This window comes from Megascapheus bottae, chromosome 9, assembly GCF_031878675.1.
Source record: "Megascapheus bottae isolate mThoBot1 chromosome 9, mThoBot2.hap1, whole genome shotgun sequence".
In the NCBI taxonomy this organism is placed as follows: Eukaryota; Metazoa; Chordata; class Mammalia; order Rodentia; family Geomyidae; genus Megascapheus; species Megascapheus bottae.
In genome coordinates, this window is record NC_143517.1 from 3,284,184 (window position 1) to 3,302,227 (window position 18,044).

General features: G+C 36.7%; 1 protein-coding gene across 1 annotated transcript in view; it reads left to right on the forward strand.

The window, feature by feature from the left end:
• The window catches only part of Sntg1 (syntrophin gamma 1), a 774,750-nt gene that overhangs the window by 516,308 nt on the left and 240,398 nt on the right, over nucleotides 1-18,044 (forward strand). The window contains exons 7-8 of the mRNA XM_090338807.1: nucleotides 1,019-1,062; nucleotides 1,159-1,200. Coding sequence (XP_090194933.1) covers nucleotides 1,019-1,062; nucleotides 1,159-1,200 — 86 coding nt within the window. The remainder of the gene's footprint in view (nucleotides 1-1,018; nucleotides 1,063-1,158; nucleotides 1,201-18,044) is intronic.

Consider the following 18,044-nt stretch of genomic DNA (forward strand, 5'->3'; position numbering starts at 1 on the left):
CCTCTTAGAGACAGAAATGAGGTTGAAAGTGAGAAGACAATATGATCTTGTATGATTTAAAGACGTTAGCTGTTCAGTTGTTTTGGCAAACAGAGAAACAAAACTAAAGTTAACTAATAATATGTAGTAAACGTATTTCCAAAAATGTTTTAATTCAGTTTTTATGCACAAATTTTATCCAATTAATTCTTCTTATGAAGGTTCTTCTAGAAAATAGAATAAAAATATAAAGAAGTTGTTTAATTCATAAACTGTAAGTAAAAGCAGTAAAACCCGAAATATAGGGACAGGAGTGTGGCCTAGTGGTAGAGTGCTTGCCTAACATGCACAGTGCCCTGGGTTCAATTCCTCGGTATCACATATATAGCAAAAGCGAGGTTGCTCTGTATCAGAGCCTTGAGAAAATTCAAGGACAGTGATGAGACCCTAAGTTCAAGCCCGAGCACCGGAAAACAAACAGACAGAAACAAAACAACAAAAACAACAAATCAAGGTAATCTTTACCAGAGCTCTTACCAGAGCTGATAGGTTAGATAGTGCAGACTCATGGTAGTTACAAATACATGAGGAAATTTATTCAATCTGTTCAGAAAAGGGACCAAGTTTTTGCAATTCTAAGATAAAACTAGAACTAAAGAAATAAGAAAAAGAGGGGGGAAAACAAGATGAGGGGTGGGGGTGGGGGGAGGGAAATGGGGACCAAGACATGTGAAAGGGTAGCAATGTATGGGAATTAATGCACCATCTATCTGGCAAATATCATGTAATCCTTCTATTAATTACAATAAAAATATATGAAAAAAAGAAATAAGAAAAAGAACTAAATAAAAAATCTCTGTTTCAGTAATGTAAATGAACTGAATCATATTATTGTTTACAATTTCAGTTTCCATTGGATCTTTAAAATATTAGCCAAGTAAAACTTTTCTCATCAGTGTTACATTTAATTAAAAGAAATTCTTCAGTGTGTCTGAGGAAACAAGTCGATATGTAATCTTTTTATTATTTTTATTTATAGCGGAACTATCAGGACTACTCTTTATTGGGGATGCAATTTTACAGGTACACATCTTGTCATTATTATTCACATGCAACCAAAAAACAAAGTCAGTGTGAAATATACTATTGCATGACACTATGCTTTTCTTTTCATTGCAGATAAATGGAATTAATGTGAGAAAATGCAGACATGAAGAAGTGGTGAGCCCCCATTTTCCTAGTATTTTAATTTCTCCCATCTGCTAATAAAGATGAAATTCACTGACAAAATATTACCAAGTATGAAGATACAACGTGAGTTCAATCTGCAATCAAACTTTGAGAGGATCTGCTGATTTTTTCCTCCTAGAAATAGATGGCTCAATATTACCAGGATAAAATAATAATTTGAAGAAATATTTAAACATGATTTTGTCTGTTGTTGGTTTTTCTCAATTAATCTGTACCAGTTGATATGGATGACATTTGAGGATTTAGAGGCATTTTTTTCCCTGTGTGCTGAAGAACCGAAAGGCAGGAAAGTGAAAGGCAGACAGAGCAAGTTTACTTGAAAGTGAAAGGAAAGCTGCAAAAAGCAAGGAGACACTGACAATCTGAAGAGGAGTCCTAAAGAGGAGTCCAGTGGAGTGTTGGGAGTGCAGTTTTTACAGAATGGAGCTTCTCCCATTTGCTCTCCCTGGGGCTTTCTGCTGATTTCCTTGTACATGTGCTTTTCATCTGCACTGTGGTGTGAAGAGGAGAGAAGGCAGGAAGATAAGAGACTTAGGCAGAAAGAGACTGTTAGTTTCAGTGCTAGTCAGAGTGGCCATTGATGTTTTTATTTTTTTTAATTGTTTTTATTTTTATTTATTTATTTATTTGTTTATTTATTTATTTATTTATTTATTTATTTTTTGGTCAGTCATGGGACTTGAACTCTTGGCCTGGGCACTGTCCTTGAGCTCCTCAGCTCAAGACTGCCCCTAGAGCCATAGCACCACTTCCAGTTTTCTGGTAGTTAATTGGAGATAAGAGTCTCATGGACTTTAGTGCCTGGGCTGGCTTTGAACTGTGATCCTCAGATCTCAGTCTCCTGAGTAGTTAGGATCATAGACGTTAGCCACCATGCCTGGCTTACTCTTACATTTTCTAATGTAATGTTTCTAACTGTCTATTTGACAGATTGAAATTTAGCAAATTTGAGTGGACATAAGAATTTGCATCATAATCCACATTCTACAGGATTCCCTTTCAAATGGATAGGGAAAGATTTTGGGTGTGTGAGAAACATATTCACCCATCCAAGGTGAAAGGACAAACTTAAAGATAAGAAGTGAAGTGAAAGAACAGTCTTTTAACATGGTGTCTGTCTATGATAGGCAATGACAGCAAGCAGTTTTACATCTACCATGTGGTAATTTTTCCACCAATTGGTTAAAATAGTATGAAATTTATCTTCTCTTCTATATGTCACCCACGTCAATAAAATATGCTCTTGAGATTGGTTGAATTTTAGAAGTGGCTTTTGTGTCATCTCTACCCCACTTTTGTTTTTGGGGCAGGGCAGGAATACTCTTCTAAGCATATGTTTTTGGCATGTAAGGTTTCCATACATTTTCTCATTTAATTTCAGTCTGGTTTTCTCATCAGTTCTGTTTATCTATGGGTTTTCCAATGCATGAAATTTGTCTCATCCTCAAGTCTCTACGCAAGCAGGCTACTGGTGATTTGCCACTCAGGGTCAAATAAATGACTTGTGTTGAAAATGGACCACTACCAAGTTTATTTCTAGCACGTTGAGAGTGAAGATATGGCATCAAAAATCCAAGAGGATAGTGTTGGAACTGTGGGAATCCACATGGTAGATTAAGAAGAATCATTCTTAGAGCCTTTACTGAATTCTGGGATAGCTTTTAAGGGAAGGAGTAGAAGGGAAATCCTATTTCCATATTCATACTCAAGGATCAAACAAAATGAAATACTATATTCCTTGGTAATCATAGCTCTATTTTATTTGGTTTGGGGACATATTGCTCTTCTGTGAAAATATTCTGACATGTTTATATACTTTAGATTGCACAAATAGAGCTGTACTTCTCTGAAAACCTAATTTTACTGGTAGAGACATGGCAGAGAAGTTGAGGAGGGTCCTTGTGGAAACTGCTGAAGGTTCGTTGGGACCCATCACTTGACTTTGCTCAAAAAGCCCTTCTAGCTGCACTCTTACCCCTCTTGTTGAAAATGTATGTAAAAATTATGGGCTCCCAGTCTCAAATCTTGTTGAAAGATAGAGAGAAAGGTAATATTTTAGACGAGATTTCTGAACAAATGAACAGCACAGCACAGAGCTTCAATTTTGTAGACCCCATGTAACTTTTAAATATAGCCATGTAAGCAAAGACACTTTTAAGTTTAGTCTTTCATTTTTTTCCAAGTACAAAGTGATTTTAAAGTCATTATCCAGGGAATAAAACCGAAGTGCATTCTCTTTTAAAACCTCACGCTGTTAGATGGAATCGTACTTGTAATTCGCTCTTCAGAAGCAAAGGGCGTCCTCAGAAATCTTCGACAGAGCTTTGATTAAATAGATTAGTGTGGCATAAAAGCTTAGAGCACACTAATAGTACCACTTCAGATGGTGCTCAATCTCATCTACAGGAACAAACTTTGAGGTTGTACTACAAATTACATTTAGCCCTTCATAACAAACTATATTTTGAGAAGGTTCACTCTACCAGCTTTGAAGTACAGGTATTAATATTATTACATTTATTTATTTTTGGAGGGTCCTGGCCCTTCCTGAGGCTTGAACTCAGGGTCTGGATACTTTCTTGAGCTTTGTGCTCAAAGCTAATATTCTGTCATTTAAACCACAGCTCCACTTCCAGTTGTTTTTGTGCTTACTTAGAAATAAAAATCTTAGAGCTGTTGATGCCCAGGCTGGCTCTGAACCACGATTCAAAGATGTCAGACTCCTGAGTAGCTAAGCTTATAAAAATAAGCCACCTGTACAGCCTGCCTGATATCCTTATTTAATTAGAATTGTTTCTGACTTTCCCAAAGCAATAATATTTTAGTTATTGTTATTACTATTTAAGTGAATAGACAACATCTCTGGAGGATTGAGGAATCAATTAAATGTTAAGTATAAATTTTTACCTAGCCTATAATCCTAGCTACTTAGGAGTCTGAAATCTGAGCATTGTGGTTTAAAGCTAGCCTGGGCAGAAAAATCCATGAAACTCTTACTTCCATAGTATATTGCAAAAAGGCAAGTGGAGCTATGGGTTAAATAATATAGCACAAGCCTTGAGGAAAAGAGCTTAAGAACAATGTTCCAGCCCCAGGACCTGCACCAAAAATATGAATAAATAAAAAAAGAATTAACTTTTGTGGGCTGAATAAAGCCCAATAGTAAAAACCGATCTTATTTTGTTTCTTTATTTGTTGCAGTCCTAGGCCTGAGCACTGCCCTTGGACTTTCTCAAGGCTAGAGCTGTACCGATTGAGCCACAGCACCACTTTCGGTTTTCTGGTAGTTAATGAAATGTTCATTCCCAGGCAGGCTTTGAATTGCCATTGACTTTGTTAGGAATTGTACATTAAGTATTTGTTTAGATTCCTTATTGGGAAGACTTAGGTCATATAGCTGTTCCTCTCATGTAGATGTCCCAAGCTCTGATCTATATAGAAGAGGCTGCTATATTGTCCACTGAGAAAATGCCATACACTTGATGGAATTCTTTAGCAGTCTCTAATATTAAATCTCTGAAATGCATTTATCTATAGGTTCCTTGTGACATCTCTTTGCACTAAAATAAGTCCATTCCAGACTGTACACAAACAACCTACATTAAGAAAGATTGTTAAAGAAGAACATCATACAGTCGCCATATTAAAAAAATAAGCTAGACAGTGCTAAGGGCACATGCCTGTAATTCTAGCTATTCTTCAGTATTGAATTCCAAAGCAACAGGATTCAAACCGCTTCTGGCAGAAAAGTCTGTGAGACTACATCCTCAAAATAACCACCAAAATCTAATGCTAGAAGCCAGGCACCAGAGGCTTATACCTACAATCTTAGCTATTCAGGAGGTTGAGATCTGAGGATCAAGGATCAAAGCCAGCCCAGGCAGGTAAGTCCATGAGATTTTTCTCCAATAAATTACTCAAAAAAGCCAGAAATGGAGCTCAGGGAAAACAGTCAGGTCCTGAATTTAAGCCCCAGGATTTTAACACAGGAGGTATGGCTCAAGTAGTAAAGCACCAGCCATAACAGAAAGCCAAGCTAGTAAAAAATCCTAAGTTCAGACTCTAGAATGACCAAACTAAAAGAAGCAAATAATAGAAAAGATGAAAAATCTAGACAGTGCTACATGGTACATTATGGTGTAGCTTGCATACAGAGTTTCAGCTCACAGAAAATTGTTGTTTAAAAACACTACCTCCATTGGTTTTTGGCATTAAACTTTCAGCCAAACTAACTTAACTTTGTCTTCTCTCTGTTCTCAGTTGAAACAGCTACTAATATATGTTTATGGGAATTGAATGAGTATAATGCATTCAAACATTCTATCACACACCAGCCCATTAAGAATGGGTTTCTGTCCAGGAACTTAGCCTAGTGGTAGAGTGCTTGCCTAGCATTCACAAAGACCGGGGTTTGATTCCATGGTACCACATACGTAGAAAAAAAGCTGGAACTGGAGCTGTGGTTCAAGTGGTGGAGCCCTAGCTTTGAGAAAAGTCCAAGGACAGTGCTCAGGCCCTGAGTTCAAGCCCCACGACTAGCAAAAAAAAAAAAAAAGAAAGAAAAAGAATGGGTTTCTTCTAGCTATTGTATGGCACCAGGGGCTTTGGCTTCACATGCTGGAATAAACATTCTGTTGCCCACTAGACACTGGTGAGTGTTGAACCATGTCTCCTTGGAGCTAAGCTGGCCCTGGAAGATCACTGCAAGACTACAAGGAAGCAGAGTTGATATTCCTGCTGCCTTACATCCCAAGAGACTTCCACAAGTTCCAGGCAGGGGCTTAGGCAGGTAGCCATGGCAAGAAAAACATAGCCCTTAGAATAATAAGGGTTCCTTGTTCTTCCCATCAGGGTATCTTTTTGTTTCTACTATGAAACTATTATGATTACCCTCAAGGTACCCCAGTTACTTTTGTACCAATTATATAATTATATCTATTACCACTGTTGAAAATTGTTATTATTTTAACCTATCATGACCCCTGGACCCAAATAGGTCATTATCATTTTTGCCAGTCTCAGGGCTTGAACTCAGGGTCCAGACACTATTCTTGGGCTTTGTCAAGTCTAGTGCTCTCCTACTTGAGACACAGCACCACTTTCAGGTTTCTTTTTAAACGTGGTATCAAGGAATCAAACCCAGGGTTTGATGCATGCTAGGCAAGCACTCTACCTCCCCTGGCCCTGGTCATCACCTTTACATTCAGTCTACCGTTTTCTCTTGCTTGGAAGCAAATTTTACCACTTAAGGCACTGTATGAAAACCACTGGTAAAGAGTCCTTTGCCAGAATCTCATTTGGCATGAGATTCTAAAAATGACTTGATAGAGCTCTAAGTTTATTGGTGTGTGTGTATAAGAGAGAGAGAGAGAGAGAGAGAGAGAGAGAGAGAGAGAGAGAGAGAGAGACTCAGAGACAGACACAGACACAGACACAGAGACACAGAGAGAGACAGAGAGAGTGTAATGGGAGCTTGAACTCAGTGTGTGGGAAATGTCCTGGAGCATTTATGTTCAAAACTAATTAAGAGAGATACATACATACAATGAAATAAAGAAAATAATGACAAAACAAAAAGCAAATGCTGATTAATATCATTTTAGTTGTATTACATACTTATATACATAAGGTATTCATTTACATAGCTTAGGAGCTTTTATGCTTTAGGAAGGTCATATATAGGATGTAATCTGAACATATAAGTCATGTTAGAGGAAGTAATACAAAAAATAAAAGCTGAGTCTCAACACCCAAGTTCAAACTCCAAGAGTCCTATGTCAGGTCTAGCCACATACACCTATATGACAAAAAGACACAGTAAAGACCAGGGAGAGAAATTATTACACGGCAGTCAGGAAAATAAAGTATTACCTGTCAATAAATCCAAGGCAGAAAAAGGTATACTTAATCCCTAACTTCCTGTCTAGTGTGTCAAATAAATTAGCAGAAATATAGGGCATTTTAACTGTTTTAGTCCTTGCATCTGGCAAGGGAAAATTTCTGGCAACATCTATGCACAGTAAAGGTGATAGTGAAGGCTTATCAGAGGTTAAAATTGACAGAGAAAGTGAACAGTGGCCTAGATACACACACAATGATAGCACTTCAGTCTATCTCAGCCTTAAAGACATTACCCCTGTGTGTAACTGGGAGAATTGCATGGCTTTCTGATTGGTGAGTCTCCTCTCTGTTTCTTATAAGTTGTGGCACCACACATTAGTGGCCTGTCCTTACTACTTCATCCTTTTTTCTTCTTACTTCCTCATTTTTTCTGTGCCCGCCCCCCCACCCTGCTGCCCTACACACACACACACACACACACACACACACACACACACACACACACACACACACTGCTGTTCTTCCAATTAATTGTCAAACATGATTTGGTTTCTCAGCTTATCCTGCCTTCTGTGTGTTCTATTGTCCATGATTCCATGCCTACTTGCCAGTCTTGTCATTGTTGTCACTAACACCTATCAACAACAATTCAATACATGTTCAGTCACCTTCATCTGTCTTCATAGGGTACCTCCATTTGCCTTACATGAAATAGGCAGTATTGGGAGTAGACAAAGCTGACTACAAAAGGTCTCAGAATAAATGACAGAGGTAAAAAGTGCAGGATTGGGTTGAGCTGTCTAGCCTTATCCTCCTCCTAGTTAACTTAGTGACCAAGTAAGAAGTCAGTGTTTCTTGGGTGGCAGGAAGTAGTTTTTAAGCACTTTTACTAAAACGTTAAAATGTCTTTGAATTTCATATTATGTATTACCCAGCCCTAGCAATTGAATTGTTCACAATTTAGAAAATGATTTTGAGCTCCAGCTGATTAATACTGTCTTAAGCATTCAAATCACAGTGAATACTTTAATTCAAATTAACATCCACAAAAGAAAGCCATCTATTAAACATTTAACTTTTATTATTTCCCAGTAGGTTGAGAAATGTTAAGTGGGAAAAAAGATCAATAATTCTGTCCATGTTATATCTGATTTGGAGTAGAAATGTCTAGAACTTGCCTTACATTCTTAAAAATTCTTATCAGCATTTTTAGGAATGTCTTCTCTTTGGAACTATATATGGATATTATCTACTTAGATTACAAATCAAAAAGGCACAGATTACAATATAATGTTCCTATCCATTGTGTGTGTGCATGTGTGTGTGTTTGTGTGTGTATGTATGTGTGTGTGCTGGGGTTTGAACTCAGAGCCTGGGACTATCCTATAGCTTTTTTGCTCAAGATTAGTGCCCCCCATTCAAGCCAAAGCGCCACTTTTGGTCTTTTGATAGTTAATTGAAGGTTAAAAATCTCAAGGACTTTCCTGATTGAGCTGCCTTCAAACAGTGAACTTCAGCTCTAAGCCAGGATTACAGAGATGATCCATGAATGCCTGGCTAACAATGCATGGTTTTAAAAATAAAAGCTGTTGTTGGTATTTTTCTCTTCAGATGGAAAGTAGATAGGCTGGTGTGGACTGTTCAAACCTGGAAAAGCTGTAGGTAAAACCAGCTAGCAGTTATTCACAATCTAGGAGTTAGTAAGAATTTGAGAGAGCAGGCTTATGAGAAGGAATTGTGACAGCTAATTATTGCTTAAAAATCAACAGAGGCCTCGGAGATTCAACGAAGGGTAAAGCTCTGTCCTAAGATAAAGTGAGATATACATTCTGGAGAATAGGTTGCCCTGTTTTGCTCTTCTCTGAACTCTTAGAATGCTGTAACTGAGTTTATCCCACTAAGAGGGGAAATGAGAAAATTCTTCTTGAGTTAAATTAATCTAAGAGAAATAACCCCCAAATGATCCATTGGGCCTGTCCTAAAACCAGGTTGGGTTTTCACTAATCATACCACAGTGGACCCCAGCTGTGGAAAAACTTAGCATCCTGTATCCAAAGCTGTCAATCCACTTTCATTGTCTTGCTTTGAAGCACTGACTGATGCCAAAGGATTATCCACATTTGAAGAAAATCACCCACATCAAAGGAGGAGGCTGAAACACATACAGACATAAATTGGAGGAAACAGACAAAGCACAGTTTAGATAAAAGAACTTAATGCTATAGTTACAGATAGATGGCAAAAATACTTTCTAAATGAAATAATACCAGAATTATGTATAAAATAGCATGTGGAAAAGAAGGGCTCTAGGACATTAAAGCTTTGATGGCAGTATTAGAAACATGGTTCTTGTAGAGATGTTACCAAATATGCTGAGAATTCCCTGAAAATGGAATAAAACAGCAAATAAGCAAGTGACATGTGAAAATAATAGTAAAGAATGAGGAAAGTAAGTAAATTTATTTTCTTTTTTAATATATATTTTATTATAATTAATAGAAGGGTTATATTATATTCACCAGATACAATGTACATTATTTCACAAACATTGATACCTTTCACAGGTCTTGGTCCCCTTTCCCCTCCTCCCACCCTAGCCCCTCATCTTGATTTCCCCCCTTCCCTGTCCGATTTCAAATGACTGAATACCTTATCCAATCTCAAACAACCAAATACGCATATATACAATATATCAGATAACGAGGTGAAGTACTGTAACAATATGAGATAGCTAAGGCACAGCAAAAGAAATGAGAGATAACATAGTAACATTAAGGACAACAATCACGCATTATATGGCTTTTGTTTCTATGTTCTGGAGGTCATTTTATTTAACATCATACTATATGGCATTATGTATCTAAGTTTTGTTCTATTGCAAATCTCTGCTGGGAGATCCCAAAGTTTCTACTTATTATGACAAATGAGGGAAACCACTGAGCCTATGTTCCTTTGAGTCTGGCTTACTTCACTTAATATGATTTTTTCTAAGTCTTAACATTTCCTTACAAATAGGGAGATGTAGTTCTTTCTGACAGCAGCATAGAATTCCATTGTGTATAAATACCACAACTTGTTGATCCACTCATCAACTGAGGGGCATCTGGGTTGGTTCCATATCTTGGCTATAGTAAATAGTGCTGCAATGAACATCGTTGTGCTAGTGGATTTAGTATGTCCTTGTTTCTGGATGGGTGGAATTGCTGGGTCACAGGGGAGATCTATGTTTAGTCTTTTGAGGAACCAACAAACTGCTTTCCATAGTGGGTGGACGAGTTTGCACTCCCACCAACAGTGTAGCAGTGTACCCTCCTGGCTGTATACCCTCCAGCAGCTGTTGTTACTAGATTTCTTGATCCTGGCCATTCTAACTGGAGTGAGGTGGAATCTTAGAGTTGTTTTGATTTGCATTTCTTTTATGGCCAGAGATGTTGAGCATTTCTTCATATGCCTATATGCCATTCTTATTTTTTCTTCAGATAAGACTCTCTTTAAATCTTTGGCCCATCTTTTAATAGGATGGTTGTTTCTTTGCAGATTAGTTTTGGAGTGATTGATTTTTTTGAGCTGTTGATATATTTTAGATATGAGGTTGTTTGTTGTATGGTTAGTGAAGATATTCTCCCACTCTGTAGGCTTTCTACATAACTTGCTAGCTATGTCCTTTGCCATACAGAAGCTCTAGAGTTTAATGCAGTCCCACTTAACCAGACTTTCTCTCATTTTTTTTGTGTTTCTGGATCCTTATTAAGAAAGTTTCAACCTGTGCCAAGGACACCTAGTGTATCTCTCATTCCTTCTTATAAAATTTTCAGTGTATCTGCTTTTACCTTGAGGTCTTTGATCCATTTGGATTTAATCCTGGTTCAGGGTGACAAAGAAGGATCCAACTTTAGTTGTCTGCAGGTGCTTAACCAGTTCTGCCAGCACCACTTGTTGAAGAGGCTATCTTTCTTCCATTCTATTTTTTTTTGTCTCCCTTATCAAAGATTAGGTGGCCATAGGTCTGTGGATTAATATCTGTGTCCTCAGATCTGTGGGTTAATACCTGTGTTCTATTCCACTGGTCTTCAGGCCTGCCAGTACCAAGCTGTAGTAAATTTATTTTCTATCCACTTAAGAGCATCTCCTCAGTAATCTTTAGATCATTTCAATATAAAATAATTATTAGTATGGTTAAATTAATATCTAGTATATCTGTAATCATTTTACATTTTTCTTAAATTGTCTTCATTATCTTTAAAACTCTCCTTGTTTTAAGTTAAGCATTTTATGTAACCCTTTATATTTCTCTTCATCACATCAATTATTGTACATGAAAAGTAATGAGTGCTTATTTTGAAATACTCATTAAATATTTAAAAATTGTATTATCTTAAATAGTTGTACAAAGGAATTGTGGTTCACCAAATCATTTGACCAGTATAGTGTGTCTTCATCACTCATCCCTTTCACCATTCTCAATCATCCCACCTAACACACCCCTTCTCTTTTCTTAATTTTTGTTATGTATTTAATTTTTTCCATTTAGAAAAATAGGTTGTCTGCAATGCATCTTCATCGACTTCATCATCTCAACATCTTCCCCCACACCCCACTTCCCCCACTTTGTTCTATCCCTTCCCTTATATCTCTCAATTTTGTGGTATATACAATGGATTTTTGTTCGGCATTCTCTCCCCTTCCCCTTTCATCTTCTAGCACTCTTCCCCTAGATCTTACCCTACCCTCTTTAAAAATGAAATGTGTCTTCAGCAATCTATTGGTCCTCAAATAGTAGTATAGTGCTTCATCAGTAGCATAATAACACAAAGAAATATTCTTTTCTCTCTTCTCTATGAGATTGACAAAATTAATTTCACATATCTGTTCCCTTTAAACATGCCAAGCATAGTTATTACTACTTAAAAGAAATAATTATGTCCACAGTCAATGAATCCTGAGAAAAATAAGTCATTTTTCCTGCTTTCATTCCCATCTCTATTGGTATTCTTTCATTTTTGTGGGTCTGGTTTCCAACATATTTTCTAATTCTTACAGAAATGTGTAGAACACTTCCTGTAAGGCAGCACTTCTGGTAAAATCTTCCAATTTCTTCATGTCCGCATGTATTCACTCTTTTACTTCATTGGAATTTTTTCTTGGAATATATACCAAATTTAATATGTGACTCTCTTTTTAAAAATATGTATTATTATTATTGTCCAAAGAAGTTACAATTCCATAAATTATGTGTACAATGCTTCTTGAGCAGTTTCACGTTTTCTATCATTTTTCAGCCCTTTAAATGATTCAATGTCTTTAGTTTTCATTGCTCCTCATGAGAAGTCTGTGATTCTGATTCTTCCTCTACTAACTATGAGTTGTTTCTGTCATTTTTCCCTCAGAACTTTCTTGTTCAACTGTTAGAATTTCCACAATGCACAACATAATTGGATTATATCTACCCCAAAGTTCTTCATAACAAAGTCATTTAAAACAGCTCAATGTGGCCAGGAATTTGGCCTAATTGTAGCATGGTAGAGTACTTGCCTAGCATGCATGAAGATCCGGGTTCAATGCCTTGGTACCATATACAGTGGTGCTGTGGCTCAAGAGGTAGAACTCTAGCCTTGAGAAAGCCCAAGGGCAGTGCTCAGGTCCTGAGTTCAAAGCCCAGGACTGGTCAAAAAAATAATCCAGCTCAATGTAGAAACATCTTATCCACTGATGAGTAGAAAATCAAAATGTAATATACCTATATGGTAAAATATTCTTTTCAATAACAGGAATGAAGCATTGATATGCATTATAATATTAGAAGACCTGAAAACATTTATAAATGCTATCACTATCACAATAAAAACAATGAAAGAGGAAAGTTTTATTTTGAGCATGGTTTCAGTGCATTCTGCCCTTGGTAGTTTGCTTGTATTACTTTGAGCATGTATTTGCTCAGAGTACCATGGCAGGAGCTCCGGTAGAAGAAGGATAAGGAAAGATAGAGGGTTGATGCCCAATGCCTCTTCTCAGTACATTCTTTATTGTTCATATACTCCATGTAGGCATCACTCTCTTTACAGTCCCACCACCTGTCAATGGAACCATAGACTAATAATCAACACTTTAACATGTGAGACTTTAGGGGAGCCTTTTAAGTCGAGACCATGAAACTAAGTAGAAGTCAGTGATCACACATACAATATGATCAGATTATTCATAATTATTAAGAAGACAAATTTTATAGAGATGGAAAACTGTGATTGCCAGAAGCTAGTAATAGATTGTGACTATTAATGGAAATAGTCTTTTTGAAAGGATTGAGTAAAATGGTCTAAATTAGGTAAAAATGATGATTATATAATCCTGTGAATATATCAGAAATCCTCATCAAATTTTTGCACATTAAGTGAATTTCAGAGTTTATGAATAATTACCAATAAAGTGCTATTATATAAGTGTATCTATACCTGCATACATTTTGCATATATTTTGAAGATTATTTATACCTTAATTTTACTTCATTCAAATTTTTGTGCAAAAATAAAAAGTATGTTGGCAAAAACTTTTAAACTGAAAGTTGGGTTTAATAAAGTATTTACAGACAAATCACATTTTAAACATTTACATGCCAGGAAACTGAATTTGGTCTATTAACCTTTCCCCAATATACTCATTCTGATCCTAGCTTTCCAAAGGTAGTCATTTTTTTGGTTTGGCTATGTTGCTTTGGGTTTTTATTTACTCAGAGTGTCATAGCGGGAGCTCAGGTAAAAGAAGCTTGTTTATCTTATAGTAGACAAGAAGGACAGAGAGGGAAAGACAGTTGGTTATAGTGACCACATGAACTCAAAATAGGCACCCCTTAATTGGGGGATTTTTATTCTGTTACTACACAATAGTGTCAGTTTTGTTTAGGCTATAAGAATTTGGTACTTATTCTCTCTCTCCCCCTCCTTTTTCTCCTCTCCCTCGTCCCCTTGCTCTCTCTCTCACACACACCCACATATCCACACACAGGCACACACATACGCACAACATTGGAAGTTGATCCAAGACTCATATGTGCTAAGCACATGTTCTATTGCTGGACTTCCTACCTACAAAAATTAGTGAATGTACTGAAATTTCCCTGGAGGTATCCTCTGAAATCTAATTGATAAATCTACACTGCCCCCAAAAGTAGAATTACCCTATTAACCAATAAAACCCTTTTAGGTATACACTTAAAAGAATGGTAATATCAGAGATATGTGCTTATCAACTTCAATTAGTGTAATTATTTTTCTAATATGATAGGGAATATCTATTGGGTAAATAATCTGATTTGGGTTTTTTTTTGAAGAAGAAGTATTTTTAACTGTATCATGTCTACCATGCAGCTGCAAATAGAAAAATGTTTCTCTGGAGTGGGTTTTCCCAGTGTTGGTCTTCTTTCTCCTTGCCTCTTGAGAAAGAGGTGTTGTCTTCTTCCTTTTCCCATTCACCTTTCCTTCACATTTATGACCCTTCCCCGGTCCTCTCATCTACCCAGAATCTGGTTACAGGCTACATGAAGCTCTTAGGTATGGCTTTGTCCTTAGGGGACCTTGTGTTTCATGGGAGCTCTGTTTTGGATCTAGCACCGGAGGCGCAGATCTGGGTCCTTTCTCATCAGCTCTATCAGGTGCCTGTGTGTTTCTGATGATTCCTTGTATCCTCCTGCTGAAATTGGTTGTGACATTTAGAAAAAAAAAAAGCAGCTCCATCAGAAATGTCTGAATTGTTTCCTCTAACTATCCCCTGCCAACTCCAAATGGTTCTCTGTATTTGAAGTTTTCCTGGCATGTGTGTGTGTGTGTGTGTGTGTGTGTGTGTGTGTGTGTGTGTGTGTGTGTGTGTGTGTGTGCGCGCGCGCTCTAGTGGTGGGGCTTGAAGTCAGACCCTGGGCATTGACCCTTGCCTCTTTTAATCAAGGCTAATAATTTCTACCACTTGGGTCACAGCTTTACTTTCAGCATTTTGACTCTTGGTTCGAGGTAAGTGTATCATGGACTTTCATGCCTGGGATGGCATTGAGTCAGAATCCTTAAATCTCAGTCTCTTAAGTAGCTAGGATTACAGGTGTGAGCCACCAATGCCTGGCATTTCCTGGGCTGCCAACAAGGCAGCTGTGTTTTGTGTAGAGTTCAGTACATTTTTATTAGGATAATAACCTGTATGAGAATGACTGTACTATCAATGGAGGAAATTCCACAGTAGTAAAACCCGACACTGCTAATGACAAACGTCTAGTGGCAGCTGCATATAATATTTCTAGAAGATGGTAGTCCCTATTATTTCCTTTTTGAAACATATCTGACTCAATATTACAAACTCTTTGAATCACTTTTTTTAGTAAATCACTCTATCTCCATTTTAAGCCACCCTCCACCCTCACCCTTAACATTGGGGCTTACATTCAGAGTCTCACAGTTGCTGTTTGCTTTCTGTTCTGGCGCTCTATGACTTGAATCACAACCTCACCTTGATTTTTTTGCTGATAATTGGGGATGAAGTTTCACAAACTCTTCTACCCTCTCTGACTTCACAGTTTGATCCTCTAAATCTCAGGCATCTTAGTAACTATAGTTACAGGAGTGTGCCACTAATATTGACTTAGTCCACGTGTGCTTATAAATATAATGCAGTCATCTTTTGTTCTTTGTTATATTTTCCAAAATGAATCAATTTAATTTGGGACTTGCCCGGGATTAGATGTATACCACCCCTTTGAGATGGAAGGGACTATTTTGGCTCATTGATTAACAATATCTTAAAAATATACATGTTCAAACATTAACACGTTTGAGAAAACCCTTGACAATGGTAGTTTCTGTGTATCATTTGGCTCACTGAAGTGTGAACTTAGGCTAAATTAAAAGGTCCATTCAGATAATATCACACACAAATCAAGAAAATAATAAGAGGCTAATTATTATTTGCCTTGAAGTAATTAGAGCAGATGGGATCTCCTGACATGAAAAGATGAACACCGTAAAGCATTAACAAGCCATTAATAATTTTCAAGGTTGTTCTCTCACCTGAATCTGATGTGGGAGGTCTGTTCAAAGAAGTTTTTCATTCTAATAAATTGTATTTTGATGGTCAGATGTGACATATTTTGTGATGTAATGATTAATAAGTAAAATATTTTACCTCCATGCAGAAATCTGCCTAAGTTTAAAAATAAAAATTAAGCAAGACACCAGCAGTTTATGCCTATCATCCTAGCTATTCAGAATGCTAAGAAATCTGGAATGGAAATTGAAACCAGCCCAGGCAGGAAAATCCATGAGATTCTTATCTCCACTTAACAAGCAAAAAAATTAAATTAAATTAAATTAAAATAAAATAAAAATTTTTAAAAAAAGGAAAAAGGGAGGAAAACATGAAGTAGAGCTATAACTCATGTGGTAGAATGTCAGCCTTGAGTAAAATACTAAGGGATAGCATGTAGGCCTTTAGTTCAAGCCTCAGCAAACAAACAAAAAGTAGTTTGCTGCTGAAACTGTTTTACAGGTTGTAAAAATTGGAGATACATAGCTTTCAATAAGTTTAGTTCAAGCATTAAGAAACACAAGACTCCCCCTTCTATTAACAGATAAGTAAGTAAGTATTGCATATCCAAGGAACTCACAGCTTTCTCTTTTACATAGAATATGTTTGTCTTTATGCACAGTTAAGCTGTCTTCAGACAGGCAATAATTTAGAGGTAGAATCAGATTCTAATGACAGACAACATTTAATATTCATTTATTTTGAGATTTTCTTCAGTATTGGGAATTAGAGTCAGGACTCCACCACTTAGTCCTGTTTCCACTCTGTTTTGGATATGATAATGACACCTGTTCAACCATGTTCATCTCTGCACTATTCACAATAGTCAAGCAATGGAAACAATCTAGATGCCCTATGCAGATGAATGGATACAAAAAATGTGATATTTAGATATAGATATAGATATACAATGGAATTCTACATAGCCAGCAGATAAGATAAAATAATGGCATTCGAAGGGAAGTGGATGAATCTAAACTGAATCATGTTGAATGAGACAAGACCAAAGGAACAAAAGGCACATGGTATCCTTAATATGTGGCTATTCGATCCAAACAGTACAAGAGCGAGGACTCAATATTTGTGTATCCAATGCTATAGACATGGTATTGGAAATATAAACACAATTACATAGACATAAAAATTTATGACTATTGACATAATGATTCATTACACAAATTAATATGTATATATTACATACAAACCCTCAGCCTAATTTTAATTATGTTCTAAAATCTAAGTGCCAGTGATTGAATATAGAGATTCCCTTCTTGAATACTTGTTTGTTAAATATTTCATTTGAAATATGATATAAAAAATCAATGTCAATAAATTATTTAATAAAAGTATTTTGAAAATTTTAATGCTACATCTATGAAATGTTTTACTCTAAATTCAATAAATGTGAAATTCTATACAAAGTAGGCACTAATGATGATAACAAATAAAATTAAAATGAACTTAATTTATATATTTTTAAAAGAGATATTGAAGTTGGGTGTAGGTGGCTCACAATGTAATCCTAGCTACTCAGGAGGCTTAGATCTGAGGATTGTGGTTTGAAGCCAGTCAAGGCAGAAAAGTTCCTGAGATTCATTTTTTACCTTTTGCCAGTCCTGGCTTGAACTCAGGGCCTGAACACTGTCTGTGGGCTCTCTTATGGCTAGAGCTCTACCATTTGAGCCCCACCACCACTTCCAGCTTTTTTTGATGTATGTGATACCGAGGAATTGAACCCGGGTCTTTGTGAATGCTAGGCAACCAATCTACCACTAGGCCAAACTCCCAGCTGTGAGATTCTTATCTACAGTAAACCACTCAAAACCCAGAAGTGGACCTATGACTCAGAGTGATAGAGCAATAGCTTTGGATAAGAGTGCACAGATAGGACCTAGGCCCTGAGTTTAAACTCTGTA